Source organism: Equus caballus, chromosome 23, assembly GCF_041296265.1.
Source record: "Equus caballus isolate H_3958 breed thoroughbred chromosome 23, TB-T2T, whole genome shotgun sequence".
Classification (NCBI taxonomy): Eukaryota; Metazoa; Chordata; class Mammalia; order Perissodactyla; family Equidae; genus Equus; species Equus caballus.
Window position 1 is genome coordinate 34,558,309 of NC_091706.1, and position 21,266 is coordinate 34,579,574.

At 42.9% G+C, this 21,266-nt stretch overlaps 1 protein-coding gene across 27 annotated transcripts in view; it reads right to left on the minus strand.

Moving 5' to 3' along the window:
- Positions 1–21,266, minus strand: part of TJP2 (tight junction protein 2) — a 115,762-nt gene that overhangs the window by 16,074 nt on the left and 78,422 nt on the right. For 23 of the 27 annotated variants that reach the window (XM_023627247.2, XM_070248662.1, XM_070248657.1 and 20 more), the window contains 10 exons: positions 19,002–19,055; positions 15,529–15,653; positions 14,289–14,391; positions 12,318–12,897; positions 7,901–8,004; positions 7,118–7,271; positions 5,734–5,842; positions 5,514–5,629; positions 3,637–3,703; positions 2,643–2,793 (listed from right to left, as the gene is read on the minus strand). In XM_023627247.2, coding sequence (XP_023483015.1) covers positions 2,643–2,793; positions 3,637–3,703; positions 5,514–5,629; positions 5,734–5,842; positions 7,118–7,271; positions 7,901–8,004; positions 12,318–12,897; positions 14,289–14,391; positions 15,529–15,653; positions 19,002–19,046 — 1,554 coding nt within the window. In that variant the 5' untranslated portion in view covers positions 19,047–19,055. Of the gene's footprint in view, positions 1–2,642; positions 2,794–3,636; positions 3,704–5,513; positions 5,630–5,733; positions 5,843–7,117; positions 7,272–7,900; positions 8,005–12,317; positions 12,898–14,288; positions 14,392–15,528; positions 15,654–19,001; positions 19,056–20,555; positions 20,709–21,266 lie in introns of those variants that run through there. The other 4 variants (XM_070248658.1, XM_023627248.2, XM_070248660.1 and 1 more) reach the window with 2 other exon arrangements.

Genomic DNA, 21,266 nt, shown 5'->3' on the forward strand with positions numbered 1-21,266 from the left:
CATCTCTATGGCCACCTGAGACTGACCCTCCATCAAGCCCAAAGCTATAACTGTCAAAATTAAAGTACACATGGAAGCTACATTTTTAGAATCCACATAGTTAATAACCAAACTTAGGAGCTTTTTTCTTTTTTCCATTTCACAGAAGTTTCCGAAAGAGAAATGACAACCAATACCATAAACAATAAAGAGATAGTCAAGCCAAGCACAAAAGCACATACATTTCTGTTATTGATAAGGCACATATTCTGCCACAGCAGAGCACACATGCTTTCATTCACATGTCAGCCTGTCGCCTTGACAAAAGGAAGAGTTGTGCACTTAAAAAAATCTGCAACAGGGGCCTGCCTGGTGGTGTAGCGGTTAAGTTCGCGCACTCTGCCTCAGTGGCCTGGGGTTTGCTGGTTCAGATCCCAGGCACAGACCTATGTACTGCTTATCAAGCCATACTGTGGCAGGTGTCCAACATATAAAATAGAGGAAGATGGGCTCAGGGCCAATCTTCCTCAGCAAAAAGAAGGTTGGCAGCAGATGTTAGCTCAGGACTAATCTTCCCCCCACAAAAAAAAATCCACAAGAGAAAAATGTGTCTAGTCTATGCACCTAGTTCTCCATGTATACTCAATTTGGCCATGAAAAGGGGCAGTGAAACAAATTAAAGTGAAAAAGGCCAGGGTAGCACTTTGATACTTGAAGGTTAAGTTGTACAGTCCTCTCCAATAAATATCCTCTTTCGTTATCTATTTAGCAGTCTGCAGGATCTAGCTACTTCTACTGTGAGCCTGAAGATGATTCTGTGTCAGCTACAGCTTACAATCGTGTAGCAGCTTCTCCGCCCTGGTAGGCAAACTCAATCGTTTTCACCCATTTGTAGAACTGAGGGCTCCTTCTGGAGTCAACAGAAGATAACTGACGCCGGAGAAGGAGAACCATCTATTGCCTGACCTCCATGTGGGATTATTGCAAAAGAAGCCGGTTCCCACAGTGTCTTCCTTGTCACCAGCGTGACAACAAAAAACAAAACTCCTAAGTATAAATGTGCGTACCGTGACTCTTGTCTGTGGAAGTGACTCTCCCATCTTTAACGACTTACACAGAGATCCGTCAAGCCCCTAGGTGAATTCACTATTTTTTTCATGGAAATCCAGAAAATCTTTTTTTCCCTGTGGTACAAAAATATTTTATCCTTGAACCTCCAGGAGCAAAGGATTCCAAATTGCTAGCTGACATCCTATGGCCCCACACTAGTTAGGAAACAGGCTTTTTCTTCTTTGGCATCAGCCTAGGAGTAAACTGGTATGAGCTGGCACCCGGACGGGACTCTCATCCCTAACACTTGGCAAGTGGTGTTTCCTAGGATCGTGTGGTACCACGAAGTTCACCCAGGTACGTTTAGTCTTCTAGGATGCTGACCGGAGCCAAAGACGGTCTAGAATGTCACTGGAAAGCTTCAGCAAAGCTCTTGATCAAGGTTTGCCCTTCATCTGCTCCAGAAAAGAAAGCTGGGCTACCGCAGGGGGTCAGGAGCCAGGAAGGACGAGGAGCGCCTGTTTGGTGCTCTGCTGCTTGGTCCCTCAGGAATTCTGCAACTTTTTCTCTCTTCTCCTTTGCACCTAGATGGTCTTTCCAGACCCCTAGTTGATTACACATGGATTTTCCACTAAAGTTGATGATAAAAACCTCAGATATAAGAACTGCAAGTTTTCAGAAGCAGAAATTCTGGTGAAAACAGTTCCCTCATATTCTTCTTTTTAGCCACAAAGGTGCTTGACATTCCTGAAGTTTATTTTAAAGTCAATGGAAAACACATTATATTTATTTTATAAAATAAATATACAGTCAAAAATAAATAAATAAATATACAGTCAAAAATAAAACTCAGTCAAAGCTGAGTTGGTTATCGTTTTTTAACTCTTTAAAACCAACAGGTGGATACAAACCTATAGTTACTTTAAAAGTATCAATATTTGATTAACCGGGAATTCCCCTTCCTGGACAATTCTAGATGTAAATAACATATTGAGTGGCAGCGACTTACTGTTTCCCAATGATGAAAAAGAACGGACACTGACCTTCCTACTCTGTGCCAGAAACTCTGCCAGGTGCCTTGTGAGTCTTATCTATTCTAATCTCCCCAGGGTCCCCACAAGGAAGGACCCTTATCCTCAATGAACAGATACAGAAACCCGAGTTTCAGAGGTTGAGTCAGGGGCACAGAACTAATGAGATGCTGGGAATGGATTCAAACGGGACGATCTGATGACAACACCCACCTTTGTTCAGTTACAGCACACGGCCTTAAGAGTGACAACCAGGCAGGGGAGTCAACTAAAACCAAACATTAGCAAGACCTTTTGAAAGACCTTCCTCCTAGGCCTTTACTTAGAGTCACAATTGTTTTTTGTCAAACTAATAAAAGTCTTTGCAAGGGTCTTGCGATACTATAAAATCCCAGAGACAGAGGGAGGAGTTTTGGGTCCCGGGATTGAGGAGACAGGACCCATTCAAGGAAAACAGAGACTTTAACGCTCAGCATCAACAAAACCACAGCCAGTCAATTTTCACAAGCTGGACCACTTGCCTCTCCAGAAAACCCCACTCTTTCCCAGTAACTTCTAGAAAACGTGCTGGGTTTTCATTACCTTCAGAATCTGGTCTCCTTCTTGAAGGCCTTCTTGCTCCGCCGAGGTACCCTCTTGAATGCCGGCCACAAATATCCCAACGTCGTTGCCACCGGCCAGCCGGAGGCCCACACTGTCTCCCTTCTTGAACCTCACCATTTTGGTATTGGGGCTGCAATGGGTTCAGGTTCAGAAAGGAAAGAAGGGAGGTGGGTTTTTTGTAAAGGGGAACCAACATCAGCAGTTGAGATCGGATTTCTTCTATCTGTAGAGTGATTCATAGTTTAAAAAGGTCTCTCTCATTTTTCTCATCTAGTCTACAATCTTATCTTCCTTGGGACTGTGAGACGATCATCAGCAGGCCTACCTTACCAGTGAAGAAGCAGCAGAAATACAGAATGCTTACGTAAGCTCATTCAAGACGAGAAAGCAACAAAGAGCAGAGTTGGGGCTAAATTGCGGCCATCTGCCTCCTGGCTCAGGATTCTTCCAAAGGAAATCCTGCCGCCACCATAGAGCTCTTGTCAAATGGAGACACAGCCTGGGTCTAGGGAAGCAGATCCTACTCCAGGGAGCTGCTGCTCCTGACCACCGATGACCGAGGGCCTGTCATTATCAAGTGCATGTCACTGTGCCATGTCTCCCTGCCCTCCACATGCTGGGATCCTTCTGTCATGCAGCCCCGACTGAGACACCGCAGTTCAGCAATATTCCACCTATCTGGGAGCTGCTGATCTGGAAAACTCAAATATTCTGAATCACATTCTGGAGAAGCAGCCAGATAAGCAGACAGCAGATAAAGTTAACATCACAGAGTTCACCCACTCGACATTTTACTTTTCCTATAAATGATTTCTGTTCCTCATAAACACTGGCAGTAGGGGTTGGTTAAAGGTGGCTGATTATATGCAGAATCACCATCTGTAGTTTAAAAACACCATTCTTCTCAATTTCAGTTATGAAGACAGAGCTGTGTGGAAGAGGAAAGAAAAGAGAGAGAGACTAAAATACATACCCGTATATTGCTTCATCTTCAGGACTAGGACGGGAAAAAGTTCTTGGGGCTGGTTTTGGTTGAGGAGCTGTGGATTAAAAACATCTATCGTTGTCAACCTGAACTAATGGGAGTTTGTTCGTATCAAAACAGAAGGATCACAAAATCCACAGAAATTTCCAGTGTGTACCTTACGCTACATACATGTCATCAAATCAAACAAATGAAATAAGTCTTTGAAATAAAGTTTAATTTTGAGGCATTAACAGGAACCAATGGTTTCCCAAAGTAAGTGAGAAGAAAAATGAACCTCCAAAATGCAAGGTGCCTAATTCCATGTACAAGAAGAGAGCATTTTTCATAACTTATAAACCATGTATGATGCTATATTTTCCATGGATAAATATTTATGTGTGTAAAATCATGATGATAACTGTAGGGTGGTGGAGGTGGGGTTAGGCGATGGGGTTGAGATCAGAGACAGGAGACAAAAGAAACTCAACTAATCAAATATGACAAAAAGTGACATGTACTTAGAAATATATATTTGGTCTCTGTCCCCAGTTTCCGATACAGAGCTCCTAAAATCCCTGTAACTTCCAGAGTGACAGGGGTGCCAGGAGCATCTTTTGCTCTAATATGTGCTCTTTGACCCCAGTTCCTAACACAGAACCCTTCATCCCTTGGAATTTCCTGGATGAAAGGAGTGTCTTTGGTTGTAAAGAGATGACTCTCAGCTTCAGGACGGGGAAAGAGCAAGCCATGATCAGAAGCTTCGAACTTTCAGCCCACCGCCCCATCCTCTGGGAGGGGAGAGGGGTTGGAGATGGAGTAAATAATCTATCACGCACAGGACAAAGCCTCCATAAAAACCCATAAATGGTAGTGTGTGGAGCGCTTGAGGGTTGGTGAACACACTGAGATACGGGAGGGTGGCGTGCCTGGAGAGGGCGTGGAAGCTCTGTGTCCCTCGCCCCACACCTTGCCCTAGGCATCTCTGCCATTTGGCTGTTCCTGAGTTGGATCCTTTATTTAAAAAAAAATGGCAACATGGGGCCGGCCCTGTTGCACAGTGGTTAAGTGCGCATGTTCCACTTCTCAGCGGCCCTGGGGTTCGCCGGTTCAGGTCCTGGGTGCAGACATGGCACCGCTTGGCACGCCATGCTGTGGTAGGTGTCCCACATATAAAGTAGAGGAAGATGGGCACGGATGTTAGCTCAGGGCCAGGCTTCCTCAGCAAAAAGAGGAGGACTGGCAGTAGTTAGCTCAGGGCTAATCTTCCTCAAAAAAAAAAAAAAACACCAAAAAAACAAAAACAGGCAACAAAGTAAAGCGCTTTCCTGAGTTTTGTCAGCCATTCTAGCAAATTTATCAAACTTGAGGAGGGCGTTGTGGGAACCCCTAGTTTAGAGCCGTTCGGTCAGAAGTACAGGTGGTAACCTGGGAATTTCGATTGACGTCTGACCTGGAGGCATCCTGGGGGACCAAGTCCTTAACCTGTGGGGGTCTGTGCTAACTCCAGCTTGTCAGTGTCAGAACTGAACCGAATTGTAGGACATCCAGTTGGCAACTGGAGAATTCAAGAATTGACAGTTGAGTAGAGGAAAAAACCCACACAACTGGTGCCAGAAGTGTTGTGAGCAGAAACAGTTCAGGTTGGAATCAGGGATGAGAGATAAAAGGATCAAGACTAATCAAATATAACAAAATGTGACCAATCTACTGGCATACAGAGAGAGCTATTCTTCATACTTTTTCAAGATTAAAAGAGAAAGAGACTGGAATGCCTCTTCCATATGAGAATGATTTTTTAAAATAATTTCTCTCTCTCCTTCTAGCCACCCCCTGGAATTTCTAAGCACATACTTCTGAACACAATTGTGGAAAATGAGCCTCACCTGGGGGTTCCTCTTGGTGTCTGGGCTCCTTGCTGGTCTCAACATCCCCGGAGGATTTAAAGGGAGTGGGAGTGGCGCCCATCCTGGACCATCTGTTCTGCATGTCCTCTCTTGAACTTAAGCACATACCATGTTAATGCCTCGCAACATAAGAGATCTGCAAACACTGTGTGTGTGCGCTCACAGTGGCAGGTGCAAGGGGAAATACACATCATCTCACCTTGGCCTTTCCTTCAGCTTTTCGTTTGAGGAATGATAATCATAATCGGAATACTGCTGCTGTCTCTCCTCTGGCGAAAACGATCGGTTTGACTCTATTTCTGAGATATCTAGTTTCAAAAATAAGCAAAGACTGTTCAATAGAATATTTAAGACCTGTACCAGAAATTATACTCTTCTCTGGGTAAGGAAGCATGGGAAATGGAAGAGAGGCAGGCAGTAAGTGTGCTATTAGTCTAATAGTCTTCACTTGAAAAAACAATCTGAGAGTTTGAAGGGAAAGGCATTAATTAATAAAGAGGAAGCCAAATTCAGAATTTTGTGTGCCTCTTTCATTATACTTTCCATCAAAGCTGCTACTGAAGAGTCAAAGTTCAATTATTGGATCATATATCTTTATACTCATTTTTACCACACAGGCCAGTGCTTCTCAAACTTTAATGTGCATAAAAATCACCTGGGATCTGGTTAGAATAAGGCTGTCCTGCAGTGGGGCCTAAGATGCTGCAATTTTATCAGGCTCCGGGATGCTGCTGCTGGGGGGCCTGAGAACCACACTTTGAACAGCAAGGACATAAACCCTAAGCTCCCAGCACGCCGGGAACATTTCTCACACTCCACTTGTTTTCCCGCACTGTACTCATGGCAGTCACCAATTGGTTAGACTTTTGATATAATGGAAATTGAACTAAGTTTTAAGGTTTTATAAAGTAATTCTTTTAAAAATCAACAGAGTCTGTTTTCAAACTTGCCAACTTAATATTTTCTAAACTTTCCTGAACAAAGGCAGTATTAGATGGTTAAGCAAGAAATATCATGATTACTTATTTTTATTGGTAATTTTTACATGGTTAAAATGTTATCCGATATATAATTAATGTTGGAGAAATGAACATAGCTTCATTAAAGAGGTGACACTGGTTGCTAATCAATGAATACCACAATATGCAGCCATTCTAACTCTTCATTCTAGCGTCCACCTGTCTTAGCTATCCTCCACATTGTCTTCTCTTTGTTGGAAATATTAAAAGCCCCTTTAAAAAAACCACACGAGAAAGTGCAAGAATGAGCAATTTACAAATGTATGTGGATAGTTCTTCGAAATGCTCGTACATACATCTTTCACTGAGAAGTTTTGTTTTCAGTGGCCTAAATCAGAGTGCACCGGCAGTTCACAAGGGCACCAGAATTCCATACTGGAAACCTAATTTCAGCAGACACTTTAATAAGAAAATAACAACAAACACTTATCTTTTGGAATTCAAGTTTAAAAGAGAGGTTTTTGTCGGAAATATAACTTGTAGCTGGATGGCTATGCTAACTAGAGATGAGACTGCGAAAGCACAGCCTTCCTTGCGGCCAGCTAAGCTCATGGCCTCCTTTACCTTCTATTTCTGAGTCGCTGTCATTCAAGGACGGGATGTTGATGAGTGTCTGCTTGCTGTCTCTCAACACCACCAGCTGGAGTTTTCCTCTTGACTTTTCTATCAGTTTTCGAGCATCCGTTAAAGACATGTTCTCAGTTACAGTTCCATTTATCTGTGTTTATGAAGAACAGTAATGTTACATGCAATACGACTATTCACAGCGAAATAGAAAATTTGTGTTTTCCCCTTCAAAAAAGGCTTTGCTCAGATATTCAAAACAGACATGGACTTCCGGATGACTGACTGAATAAAAAGAAATCATCCTTTAAATTAAATATAACCTTGCCGGCCTGGATCCAAATACAGGTGTGAGAGAGCTGTAGTGTCCTTAAGTTACTCTGCTAATTTATTTAACTTCCAAGCTCAAGACAATGGTTTGGTTTACTGCTGGAACGTGTTTCCTGACCAGACAGGTTTACAAAAACTATTAAATATTCAGTACTCCTATACCACCAACTCTTGCTCTCATCTTTCCCCAGTTTAGAGAATAAGAGTTTAACCTTCAAATAAACAGGGAAGAAGAAAGTATTCATTGAGGGGTTTTTTGGACTGACATTAAACTATTACAAATCTCCAGGTCTGGTTTTTCTAATAAGATTATGTCACTCTGCTGCTCTCCCCAGCTTTGCCTCACTGCTGACTCCGGTCCCAACAACATTTCACTGTGTTGGCTCTTGAATGTGGAACTGCAGACTATGAAGCCAAGCATGAGCCCCACTGTCCCCTACCCTCGTGACCCACCTTGAGAATTATGTCCCCTTCGTGCAGGTTCCCATCTTTACTTGCCAGACCCGTTCTGGTCATTTCCTTTATGAAGATCTGACTCCCAAGCCGGAGACCATACTCTAGGAGAAAACACATAAATACACACACGTTTCATCAACTTGTTCAGAAAACTTAGTCTGGTATTTTAGGACTACTTAAAAATATTTATGAAAAAATTAATTTTGCACATGGGATGTTCTGTAAGACAACCGGTTTGGATTTGTCAAAAAAGTGTCATAAAAAAACAAACGAGGCAGAGGGACTATTTGAGATGAAAAGACAAAAAGAACACAATGCATGAAGCTTCACTAGATTCTTGATCCAATGTGGGGCAGAGGCGGCGGGTGGGTTACCTTATGTTAAAGCAACTTTAAAATGAACTGTACTAAAATCTATTAAAAGGGGTATTAATGTTATTTATCTTAAGTGTAGCAATGGCATTATGGTTCTGTCGGAGAATGTTCTTATCCTTGGGAAATATCTGCTGAAATATTTAGGGGTAAAGAATTACGTTGCCTGCAACTTACTTTAAAGTGGTTCCAAAAATCCATGGGGGGAGGGGAGAGAGAGGGAAAGGAGAAAACGGAAGGAGAAAGAAAACAAATGTGGCAAAATGTTAACAAATGGTAAAACTAGGTGAAAGCTATATGAGTATTTGTTATAGAATTAACGTTTTTCAAAATAAAATGTTGGGAAGAAAAAAAAGAACTCAGTCCATCTTAATAGACATGTTCTGCTGACAATGTAGCCGCCTACAGGCAGGCACTGCAAACAGTATACTCTCCGTCTGCAACAATTCAGATTGTGTGGCATTTGGAACTCAAGAAAAGTCAGTGTGTGAAGAAAAAGGGTAAAAAAGCCAGGCAAAGTAATAAATAAAGTTTTTAACCAAAACCAGCATAGCTTCTGGGGCTTAGGGACTTTCAAATGCTCTCAGAAGAAAAAACACTGTATTTACCAAGTATGTATATTTTAAGGTATTTTAAATACTATTTAAACTATCCTGATTTTACTTATTAAAACTAGTAAAATCATGTATTTTAAGGATGAATTTTGGTTATTTTAGGAAGATAACACAACCTAGCAGATTTTAAAAGAGGCACATTCAAATTTTATTATATTGTTATTCTGCACTGAAACTCTTATAACTACAAAACAAAGTAACTTTCTACCGTTTAGAAAAGTTATGGAGGCCCAGCCCCATGGCCAAGTGGTTAAGTTCGCACAACCCACTTTGGTGACCTGGGGTTCACCGGTTCAGATCCTGGGCCTACACAACATCCATCAAGCCATGCTGTGGAGACATCCCACATAGAAGAATTAGAATGACTTGCAACTAGGATACACAACCATGTACTGGGGCTGTGGGGACAAGAAAAAAAAAAGAGGAAGATTGGCAACAGATGTCAACCCAGGGCCAATCTTACTCACCAAAAGAAAGAAAGAAAAGAAAAGAAAAGTTATAAAGTGGATTTAAAGATGATTTAAATGACACAGTAAGTTAACATCAGATCTTACCACAATGATTAAAAGTGCTGAGGTCCACCCCTCCCCTTTAGGAAGCTGACAAGAAAGATGGGTAAGACAGCATCTTCTCTCACGGACGACAATTCCCTACTGGTTAAACAGCCTCACAGCCCAGGACCGAAGGCTCAAACACGTTTGAGTGATGACTTCTTTCTCATATGTCAACAATTCCTCTCTCCTGTTAAAAACTGCACTCTTTTTTTTTTTTTTTTAATATTGGGGGGCAGGGTTTAAAGAGGGGAGTCTAAGGTATTTCTTTTTTTTTTTTTAAAGATTTTATTTTTTCCTTTTTCTCCCCAAAGCCCTTTGGTACACAGTTGTATATTCTTCGTTGTGGGTCCTTCTAGTTGTGGCATGCGGGATGCCGCCTCAGCATAGCTTGACGAGCAGCGCCATGTTCGCACCAGGATTTGAACCAACGAAACACTGGGCCGCCTGCAGCGGAGCACGTGAACCTAACCACTCGGCCACGGGGCCAGCCCCAAAAACTGCACTCTTACTGGTAAGGCTGCAAATAGATTTACTGTGGTGTGCATGGGTATCTCTTAAATGAAGGGGGAAAAAATCAGCTGACCAGCTTCTATAAGATTTACCAGCAAGGCTATTTGGTGCCCATGAAACGCAATAGCTGGTCATACGAATGGATCATATTTTTCTTATCAAATGGAGGTCTTACCTACTGCCATATTTCTTTAAAGATTAATTCTTATGCAACTCTAGCCAGAGACAGCTAAGTTACTGTGTAATCTCAGCAAAAGGTGACAGAAACTCTTTTAAAAAGTGGCACTCTCTTTTTGCAGGGAAAGATTCGCCCTGAGCTAACATCTGTTGCCGATCTTCCTCTTCTTTCCTTTCCCCTCCCCAAAGCCCCAGTGCATGGTTGTATATCCTAGTTGGAAGTCCTTCTAGTTCTTGTACGTGGGATGCCGCCACAGCATGACAACTGACTGACAGGTGGTGGGGTTCCAAGACGGGGAAACGAACCCGGGCCCCCGAAGTGGTGAGAGCACTGAACTTCAACTACTAGGCCATCAAGGCTGGCGTGACCTTTTTTTTTTTTTAAACAAATTCCAAGTTTGAGGAAGAAAAATAGCCCGGGAAGAATAACATGCTGTCTCAGCAAAGGGACGTAAGCCCCTTTTTTCCAGGACAGTATTACTTAGACCAGGCATAACTTGGACAGTCTCTTAGAACCAGACAATGTCTTTTTAAATTACAGGTCACAGCCCATTAGTCTGGAAATCCATTTAGTGAGTTACGGCCAGCATTTTTAAATTAAATGTAACAGAACCTCTGAGACTGCATTACACAGAGTAAGTACCGTTCCACAACATTTTTCAAGTTTTTGATATGTAAGTGCATCCATGATTGTTTGCAAGATGTGGTTCGTTCTGCGGCAGGAGGAGAGGGAGGAAAAGGAAGAAGGGGAGGAAGAAGAAAAGTTTGGAAAGCACTGTCTTGGGTAACTCAACAACCTGGGAGGCAAGTCCTATAGAATGGGCATCGGATCTCTCAAATCTTCTTTCTCAAAACTTCTCTACAGTCCGCCTTTTAATCTGGGAGCAGAGGGTTTTTACTCTGCAACTCTTGGGGGTTAACGAATTAATATGTCATGATAAACGGTTATACAGATTCTACAGAATCCTTAAACCTCCTGAGATGCACATTCCTCAGAGACAGTGCAATCTCAACACTGGCCTGCACTTTCTGGAACTGGACTGCAGGTATCCCATTACTCATGTCCTTACATTATTCTTCGGGTATTTCAACAGGAACCTAGTTCTGTAACTCAACTCTTTATGCTCCTCCAGAACTAAAGAAAGCAAAGCCCCTCATCTGATAGGCCATTTACAATGCAAAATCTAAACCTAAAAAGCACGAAGCTTTTCACTTTGCAGTCTCAGGTATGCCCTTCATCTTTTTTCCTCTAAGAAGTAGAACAATTAGGAAACATGACGAGATAAAAGGTAAGTTACAAGGAACTTGAAAAGTTGGAAGCCAAGAATGGACGGAAGGAACATCTCAACACGGGGCTCTAAAGCCCTGCTCATTCATCTACTTATTTCCTATCATCTATTTCCAGGAGATAGAGCCTGAGTTCTAGCTCCAACACTTACTTACTGGCTTCAAAACACAGGCAACTCACTTCCCCTGAGTATCAGAATCCTCACTAAACTGTAGGTGCAACTAGATCTCTAGCTGCTGCACAGGGCTTTAGTGAATTCCAGATGTGACTAAGTATGTGCAAACACTGCCAGAAGTAACACAGGATGGCCAGATGCCCCCTCTTGCACGGCTGTACCAAAAACCTCTCTGCATCTGTATTCCCACCTGAGAGACAAGAATGAAGTCTCCCACCTCCCACAGAGGGCCCTGGTGAGGACTCAATAAGATAACATTCAGCATAGGCCCTGGCAAAGAGCAAAAAGTCAAAATCGGTATTGTCCTTGATCAATTTAAGCTGCACCAGGCTCACCAGGAGAGCTTGTTAACACAGACTCCGGGGGCCCACCCCAGGGTCTGACCAGTGGGGCTGGGGCCTGAGAATCTGCATTTCTAACAAGGGTCCAGGTGATAACTTAGCTGCTTTGAGAACCACTGGACTAGTAGCTTAAGGTCAAATTTCTGCAGACTGGCTCTGCCGCTGACACACAACTACGTGCAAGTCAATGGACTTCTCTGTGCCTCGCTTTCCTTGTCTATAAAGCGAAGCTCTAAGAGGAATTCCATCGCCAGGTGGTTGTGAGGATGAAATGAGCTAACAGTGCAAAGCACTCGGGTCAGTGCTCAGCACACAGTCAGCGACATGCAGGAGTTAGCTGTTAGTATTATAACAACAGTGCTTTTCTTCATCAAGCATGACTACCTTCATTTGCTTTGCTTTTCATCAGCAGGACACCGATGGGCCTGTCCGCATCCAGCCGGTCTGGTCGCCCCCTGGGGTCGGGGCTGGGGCTGCGGGAGCGCAGGTGCTCGCGGCTGCGGCTCCGGGACCCCTCGTAGCGGGCATCGGGCTGGGCCCTGCGGCTGTACTCCACCTCGGGGCTGTAGGCCCGCTTGTAGGCCTCATCAATGCCCCATCCGCGGCTGCGCTCTCGCGCTCGCTCGTAGTCATCATGGTCCAGGCCCCGCTCCAGGCTCCGGCCGCGGCTGCGCTCTCGCGCTCGCCCATAGTCGTCGTGGTCCAAGCCGCGCTCCAGGCTCCGGCCGCGGCTCCGGTCCCGCTCCCGGCTCCGGGCCCGTTCGTGGGGGTGCCCCCTCTCCGGGCTGTCCTCCAAGCTGCGGCTGCGCCCACCGCGGCTGCTGGGCCGGCTCCTCTCACTGTATCCGCTGTGGGCACTTCTGCCATCAAAGTCGTCCATCACTTCAAAAGCCCGGTCATCCTCATCCAGCGGACGGCTGCCCTGCGGCGGGGCCAGCTGGACCCTCCGGGGCCTCTTGACCACCTGTCAACAAAACGAACACAGCAGGGACACAGGACAATCACAATGAAACAGAATGCAGTGGTCAAGAGTCCTGGTTCTCTTTCGAGTAAAACCCTATGTCCCCGCCTACTCACTTCGCCTCCGGTTCCTCATCTGGAAAACGGACCATAAACACCTCACATGGTTGTGACTAAAATACGACAACAATGAGTATAAACCTCTGAGCACAGTGCCTCCAAAATCTGCTTCTACTCAGAGTGTGAAAATCACCAATGGACTTTAAATCACTAAGTTATAAAAATGAAAACCCAGCAAGTGAGACATTCTATTCTAGTCTATGACTGCCTGGAGTCTTCCAAAAGTCAACGTCATTAAAAAAGGAGGCAGAGGGCGAGGCAGGGGAAAGAGGGACCCTTCTAGATTGAAAAAAGACTGAAGAGATAAGGACCAAATGCAACGAGTGAACTTTGATTGGATCTTGGATGGGGAAGAAAAAAGTCAAAGACATCTTGGGATATGGACTGGATATTAGATGATACCACAGAGTTATTACTAATTTTCTTAGGAAAATTACAGTTATGGAGAAGGGTGTCCTTAGTTAGGAGACGCATGCTGAAGTGAGTAAGACTCAACTGGCATGTCTGTAATTTCCCTCCAAATGGTTCACTAAACATACGTACAGTGTTTGTACACATACAGACAAAGAAAGATCAAATAAAGATGGCAGAATATTAACACTGTAAAAAATGTGTTTATTTTACTAGTCTGTGAACTTTTTTCTTTTTGTTTGAAAATTTTCATAATATAAGGTTGAAAAAAAAATTAAACACCATATCCCCGGTGCAGCCCCCTAGCAGCACCCTTAAATACCCTGTCTTCCAACGCTCACTTCGTGTGTCCACCTGCCCCAGTCAGCACAGACCCGCTCCAGGGCCGGACGGCATCTGGCTCATAGCTGACCCTCAACCAATGTTTGCTGAATGAGTGAGTGAGTGAATAATGAATGAATGCGATAGACAGCCTCTGTCTCCTAAGGAACTCCAGTCTATTAAGATGTAACAGATCTTGTTTGTGCCTTTTTACAAATGAGCTTTTGAGCTGAAAATTTTTTTCTAAATTAATACTATTTTACTATTGTTCACAATCTAGTTGATTCTCTAATCCGTCTTAAGGCAAACTCACTCAGATAAAAGAATCACTGGTCTTAAGAAGTTAGGAGAAGGTCGAGGAAAAGGCAGGGAGAGATCCCTTACATACATCTTCACATCACCCTTCAAAGTACTGAGGATACAAGAAGTAGCGGCCTCTAGATTGCGTAATTCTGTCAAGTGCTTAAAAGCAAGTGGTAATTTTCCTCTGGGCATAAAAACAAAACGCTATTGAGGCGCGCTGCAGCCGAACCCGGAACTTACGATGGCAGCGATCTTCCCACTTTTTCTCAACTGCTGCACCGCAAACGAATGGAGCACATCCTCCATGGGGGTGCCGTTGACCATGACCACCCTGTCATTTTCTCTGCAAACAAAAATAAAAACGGGATGCGAAAGACTCCCATCTCTTCACAGTAAATCGTTTATTTAAGAACAAACAGAAGCAGCAATCTGACCCGAAATACTTATTAAAGGGCTCAGTGTCTGATGACTCCCGAGGCTTAATCAGTTGACTGGGTCTGAGCTCCTCTGAGGGAGGAACCCAGGGGCCGCTCAGCCCACTTCTGACAGGGTCTACTGGGAACCACCTGGGGGAAGGACCCAAACCACGGGGTGCTTCCAGGAGGCACGTGACATTCTCGAGGACTGCACACAAATGGAACTTCTGCATCAGGCCCTCCACACTCAAGGTGCCAGCTGGACTTCAGGAACTCTAAAAATATCCCCCAAAATAGGTTTATATCCACTTGTGTTTAGGAGGGGAAGAAGTCAAGAGCTTGCCTCAGATTCTTCAAGAAATTTTCAGGTCACAGAACCCTAACTCTTACTTTATCTTATCCCCCAAAATCTTTAAAAAAAATTCTACTTGGGTTCCTGTAGTAAAGACTACTTACTTTGATAGGACCATCGAGACCTGAAATGCTGAGAGAACCTAAATGTTGGGGCTATCTGGCCAACTTGAGATGGTGCCCTGAGAAATTATCCTGAGGGGACTCGGGCATGCATCTTTTCAAATGGCATTATCTCTTCAGACCAGAAGGCTGGCAGTTGGAAAACTTGTACTCTCATGTAGTAAATTTTCTCAATTTCCACATCCCTCTTACAAATCAGATAATCATTAAGTCAGAGTATCCCCATTAAATTAATGAATATAAATTTAAAAATACATAAACACTGATGGGTAGGCATGGGGGGGCCATGCTACTTTTATATTCCATGTTCAGAAATGATCCCTAAACCCAGGAATGATAATTGTGATAATCATAACTATCTTACCACGGAAATGACTGCTCTCCTTCCTCCAAAATTTGGCTGTTGCCAAAGGTCTAGCATTGCTAAAACATAGTATGTTATAGTCTCAATTCCCATTTGAAGACTTTTCTATATATATATAAAAGTTCTCTTTTTTTAATATTTTAAAAGTGCACACCACCCAAAGCACCCTGTCTAGGGCCCGCCAGAGCGGTTGCCAGGGGCTAGGGGTCGGAGAAAGGACACTCACTGAAGGAGCCCATCGGCGGGCCCACCCGCCAGCACGTCAGAAATGACGATGGACGTTTCTCCATTTTCAAAGTGGGGGTTGTCTCTGCCTCCAGACACTGCAATTCCAAATCCTCTTTTGGAATCCTGTTCATCAGAGTTAAGAGAAAAAAAAAATCCTTCCATAAGTGGCTTTCAGGATTTATTATAAGCACCTGATAAAATAAAGGTCAAACCAACAACCAGAGACAGCTCAGGAACAGAGGGTTTACAGAAAACAAATGAGAACAAAATAAAGCATCATCATGGTGAGCTGACAGGTTTATAAAGGGAAATTTCTTATCTAAAGAAACAGCCTTGGGAAAGCTGGAAAAGATTGATAGCACAGACTGCAGTTACCATGAGAAGCTGGCTGGGGATGGGAAAGAACATCTGTCCAAATAGGGCTGTGCTGTTCTAATCACCAACCGTCCCTGCTCTCCGGTCCTGGCCTGAGCTGAGTCCGTGCTAAAACCGTGTTTTTAAAGTATACCTTGAACTTCTAAGTTAGGTGAGCCGGTGGTTTCATTTTAATGTAGGGTGAAAAAGAAGTAAACAGATTTTCAAGATAAAATAAAATCTGAAGATAAACTCAGTTTTGAGATCCTATGAGAGAGCAAAGTCTTAAACTCTTTTCTACATGCATATACGATGGAAACACAGATTAATTACATCCATGATTGGTCTAGAAATGTGTAACAGGGAACTCAGATAACACATAATCCTAATTCATTTCAGTGTTTAAAAGAGCTAAGCTCCCAGTTTTCACCCAGATGATAACAGGTATGTGTGACTATAACCCTAAATCAGGGTTTGATTCTGTAAAAATCTACTCAGGGAATAAAAGAAAAAACCTTCCCCCCAAAGAAAAGTTCCCACGTGGGGCCCACGATGCCAACTGATGACGAACGACGACAACAGGCTGAGCTGTTATCTGCTAATCACATGGCTTTGAATTTGGCAGCACCATCACCTGCTACCTGCTTTTACGCAGAGGCAGCTTCATCCTTCATACCAGGCCTAAAATGTCTCTCGCCTTTGCCGATTTGGGGTCCACAACTCAAAGAGTATGTGAAATGCTGGTGGAAGGGCACGAGACAGCAAGCAGAAGATGGAGCAAGTAGAAGACGGCTAGAGTTGAAAAATGAGACCTAAAGGGGTTGGAAGCCCTGGACTGAAGAAACCGTGACTGCTGCTCAGGAGGTTTTGGCACCTGAGCACTGATCTATTTTTTTCCATCCGGCTTAACTTAAGACACATTTATCTAGGAACCAAATTTTCACTGAAGACAGGGTTTGAAGTTCACAGTTCCAAGGGTAGAAAGAAAAATCTCCCTTTGGGGAACTTATAATCCCTCTAGGAAGTGACAGAGACTGAAGGGAATCAGAGGAGGACTAAGACCCCTGTGGGGCCCAGGAAAATCACAGCGACGCTGACCAAGGCACCTTGATGGAACAGACTTCAGGACCCCGAGTGCAGTTCGAGTCTAGCTCAGCCACACACAAATCATGTCCCGACTTCCCACTTGCTCGTCTCGAGTAGGGCTAATACCTATCATGCTTACCTTGAACTTTGTTGTCAAAACAAAAAGGAATGGAGCTAAGATCTATTAAGCAACGATTATGTGTTAGACTCCATGTACTGGAAGCTCTTTGTGTTACCTCATTTAATCAAGAGAGGCAATACCTGTGAAATGACTTTAAAAATAAAGTAAAATATATTTCCATCTGGCATTACTTCTACTTTCAATCCCGTGGGGGGTGAGGAGGTGACTAAAATCAGATTAACTCAACACCTCTTAATATAATCAGGAGGGGGACAAGGAATACAACCCATCACTCCTGACTGCTAAACCAATGTTTCAAAATTTGGTTTGGGGCTGGCCCCGTGGCTGAGTGGTTAAGTGTGCACACTTAACCACTCAAGTTTGCACACTCCTCTTCGGCTGCCCAGGGTTTCACTGGTTCAGATCTTGGGCTCGGACATGGCACCACTCATCAAGCCATGCTGAGGCGGCGTCCCACATGCCAAAACTAGGACCTACAACTAGAATATACAACTATGTACTGGGGAGCCTTGGGGAGAAGAAAAACAAAAAAGAGGACAAAGGGTTAATCTCCATAATATATAAGGAACTCACACAACTCAACAACAAAAAAATCAAACAACCCGATCAAAAAATGGGGAGAGGACATGAACAGACATTTCTCCAAAGAAGATACACAGATGGCCAATAGGCATGTGAAAAGATGTTCATCATCACTGATCATCAGAGAAATGCAAATCAAAATTACACTAAGATATCACCTTACACCCGTTAGAATGGCAAAAATAACCAAAACAAAAAGTAACAAATGTTGGAGAGGTTGTGGAGAAAAATGAAGCCTCATACACTGCTGGTGGGAATGCAAACTGGTGCAGCCACTATGGAAAACAGTATGGAGATTTCTCAAAAAATTAAAAATAGAAATATCCTATGACCCAGCCATCCCACTACTGGGTATCTATCCAAAGAACTTGAAGTCAGCAATTCCAAAAGTCCCATGCACCCCTATGTTCATTGCAGCATTATTTACAATATTTACAACAGCCAAGACGTGGAAGCAACCTAAGTGCCCATCAACTGATGACTGGATAAAGAAGATATGGTGTATATATATATATATATATATATATATATATACATACAATGGAATACTACTCAGACATAAAAAAGGATAAAATCATCCCATTCACAACAACATGGATGGACCTTGAGGGACTTATGTTAAGTGACATAAGCCAGATAGAGAAAGACAACTCTGTATGATTCCACTCACATGTGGAAGTTAAACATGTAGACAAAGAGAACAGATTAGTGGCTACCAGGGGAAAGGTGGGGTGGGGAGTGGGCACAAAGGGTGAAGTGGTGCACCTACAACATGACTGACAAACAACAATGTACAACTGAAATTTCACAAGGTTGTAAATTATCATAAACTCAGTAAAAATTTTTTAAAAAAGAGGAAGATTGGCAACAGATCTTAGCTGAGGTGCTAATCTTTAAAAAAAATTAATAAAAAAAAATTTAGTTTGGACTTAAAACTGACTGAAGGACTTACAAGCTACATATATGTTATAACTAAAATGACCAAACTTGTAGGAGCCACCTAAACGTCCTTAAACAGTATGGGTTCTTTCCATTCTTCCCCTCCTTTCTCTTTTTCCATAACCTATTCTTTCTGGAGATAGGTGAATGCACTACTAATCTCTATAATTTTCCATATTATGTGACCTTAACCAAAAAAGATAGTAGCATGCAGGTCTTTGTTAATTTGGTAATTATTGCCAGCTATCACCTACGAAGCATTATCTGCTTCAAAGGGGGGAAAAAGTGTTTGGGCAAAAATAACTAAGATCCGTGATCTAGAAACTGAGGAACACAACTGCAGCTTGTAGGAGACGCGCAGCACTCACCTTCTGCAGGGTCACGGTGTACTGCTCCCATATCAGTTCTTCCATGCCTGGGGCCTGTTTTAAAAGAAGCAAAACGAACCTGATTAAAACCACAAACGTTTCAATGCCAGAAGCAAAAATTATAATTCAAAATATCTCACAGTAAAGTCCAGCTCACGCTTTCAACACATCAACAAGAATTGCTGTTTTTTAGGAACATTATGCTATCTATTTTCAGATACACTCTCCTTTGATGAAATGGCAGTCCTGACAGGACCAGAAAATCGGCGAAATGCACAGTGAGAGATACACCCTAAAAAGAATGGAACATTAAGTGTTGAGCCCATTTATTATCAGCACTCCAAAATCCTTCCAATAGAAATCAAGATAGTTTCAAACAGAAATTTTTTCATTCTTTTTTTATAACACTCTCCCCATCCCCCAGCAAAGGCAATCTCCCAGGCAAGTTTTCTGCATTTTATGTCTAAAAGAATCCAGGGTCTTCTCACAAACAGCGCCCCCAACTGGGTAATCTGTGGGTTTCCCCTTCTCCACCAGTATATTGCTGGGTGTGCAAGACGAAAATGCCTTCATAAAAAGACCACTGGGGCTTCAGTTTCTGACAATATTCCAAAACAGATGCCTAGAAAAACCTGAAAACAGTGGATATCGTTTTTAAAATAATAGTAATGCATTAAAGTCAAACTGCCTTTGAGGAGAAATCCTTAAAGCCTGGAAACGCCAAGAAAGCTCAAAGCCAGAGAGAGAAGTGAGCGCTGAAGCAGGCATTTACACAGGAGCCTGGGAAGAGAGAGAAACTGGAGGATCCAACAGGCTGGAGATCGGATCCGAGAGGATGAATTAGGGGCAAAAACACCACCAGGCAGATGGAGACAGGAGGACGCTCGCCTGTCTCAGCCTTGGCTCTGGGTAGAACAGAAATAACTAAAAATACCTCCCTAGAGAATTCCTATCAACAGACCTGTGCCACACAGGTTCAGGAGTGAAATTCATGTTATGGATATGCCCACACCCCTCAAAAACACTCACACCCAAAACAGTTCTGTGTTGGGGGCGCCACTCAGGTACACAGAGGCAAATGCAAATTCTCTCCAGAATAGACTAAAAACAGGCTTCGAAGAATCACCCAGGTAAGCATCTGAGAGACAGGAGTTCACAATTTAAACACACACACAAAACAAATCACCACAAGCGAGAGTTAAACAAAAAAACAGGAGAATCAAAGACGAAACATGGGAAATAGTCACAGATCAAAAAAAAAGTATGTACAATATGTATCATGTTTATTATAAGAAATTAAAAGGAGAAACAATGCATAATGAAAGAACAAGAGAACATCAAAAATAACCAAGCAAACTCGAAAAAAAAGCAAATAAAATTTTTAGAAATGAAGAAATGTATTTGAAATTAGGTAAACCATTGATTAAATCACATACTGCGCACAGTTGAGAAAATAATTAATGAATAGGAAGACAGATGTGAAGAAAATGCTCAGAATGCAGCACAAAGAGTGAAAAATGTGGGAAAGAGAAGTGAAGAGTAAGGAAGTCTTACAAGGAGTCTTTGATTTCCTGAAGGAGGTGGTAAGAGAGGGAGGAGAGATGCGATACCTCAAAGGCTCTTCCAGAACTGCAGATGTTTCAGGTTTTTCAGTACATCACAAGCAGGGTAAATTAAAGAAACACGTTAAAATACATGGTAATCTCACTGCAAAAAAAGATACAAAGATCTTGAAAGCAATTAGAAGAGATTACCTACAAAAGAACAGTTAAAACGGCAGCCAACTTCTTAACAGCAGTTACAGAAGTGAAGTCAGTAGAATAATAGCTTTAAAACAACATCTGTTGATTCAGCGGGCAGAAAACACGTTTAAGTAAAAACAAAAACAAAAATTGGGGCAGATTTTACCATACACTAGCAATAATAGAATTTCCAAAGGATAAATTTAACCAAGAAGGCAAACAGAGGGTCAGCCTGGTGGCATAGCGGTTAAATTCGTACGCTCTGCTTTAGCAGCCCAGGGTTTGGAGGTTCAGATCCTGGGCACAGACCTACACACTGCTCATCAAGCCATGCTGTGGCAGCACCCCACATACCAAATGAAGGAAGACTCGCACAGATGTTAGCTCAGCAACAATCTTCCATAGGCAAAAAGAGGAAGATTGGCAATGGATGCTAGCTCAGGGCTAGTCTTCCTCGCCAAAAAAAAAAAAATTACACTATTGGTGGTGAGCCAGATGCAGTCTATACAGAAACTGATAAGTA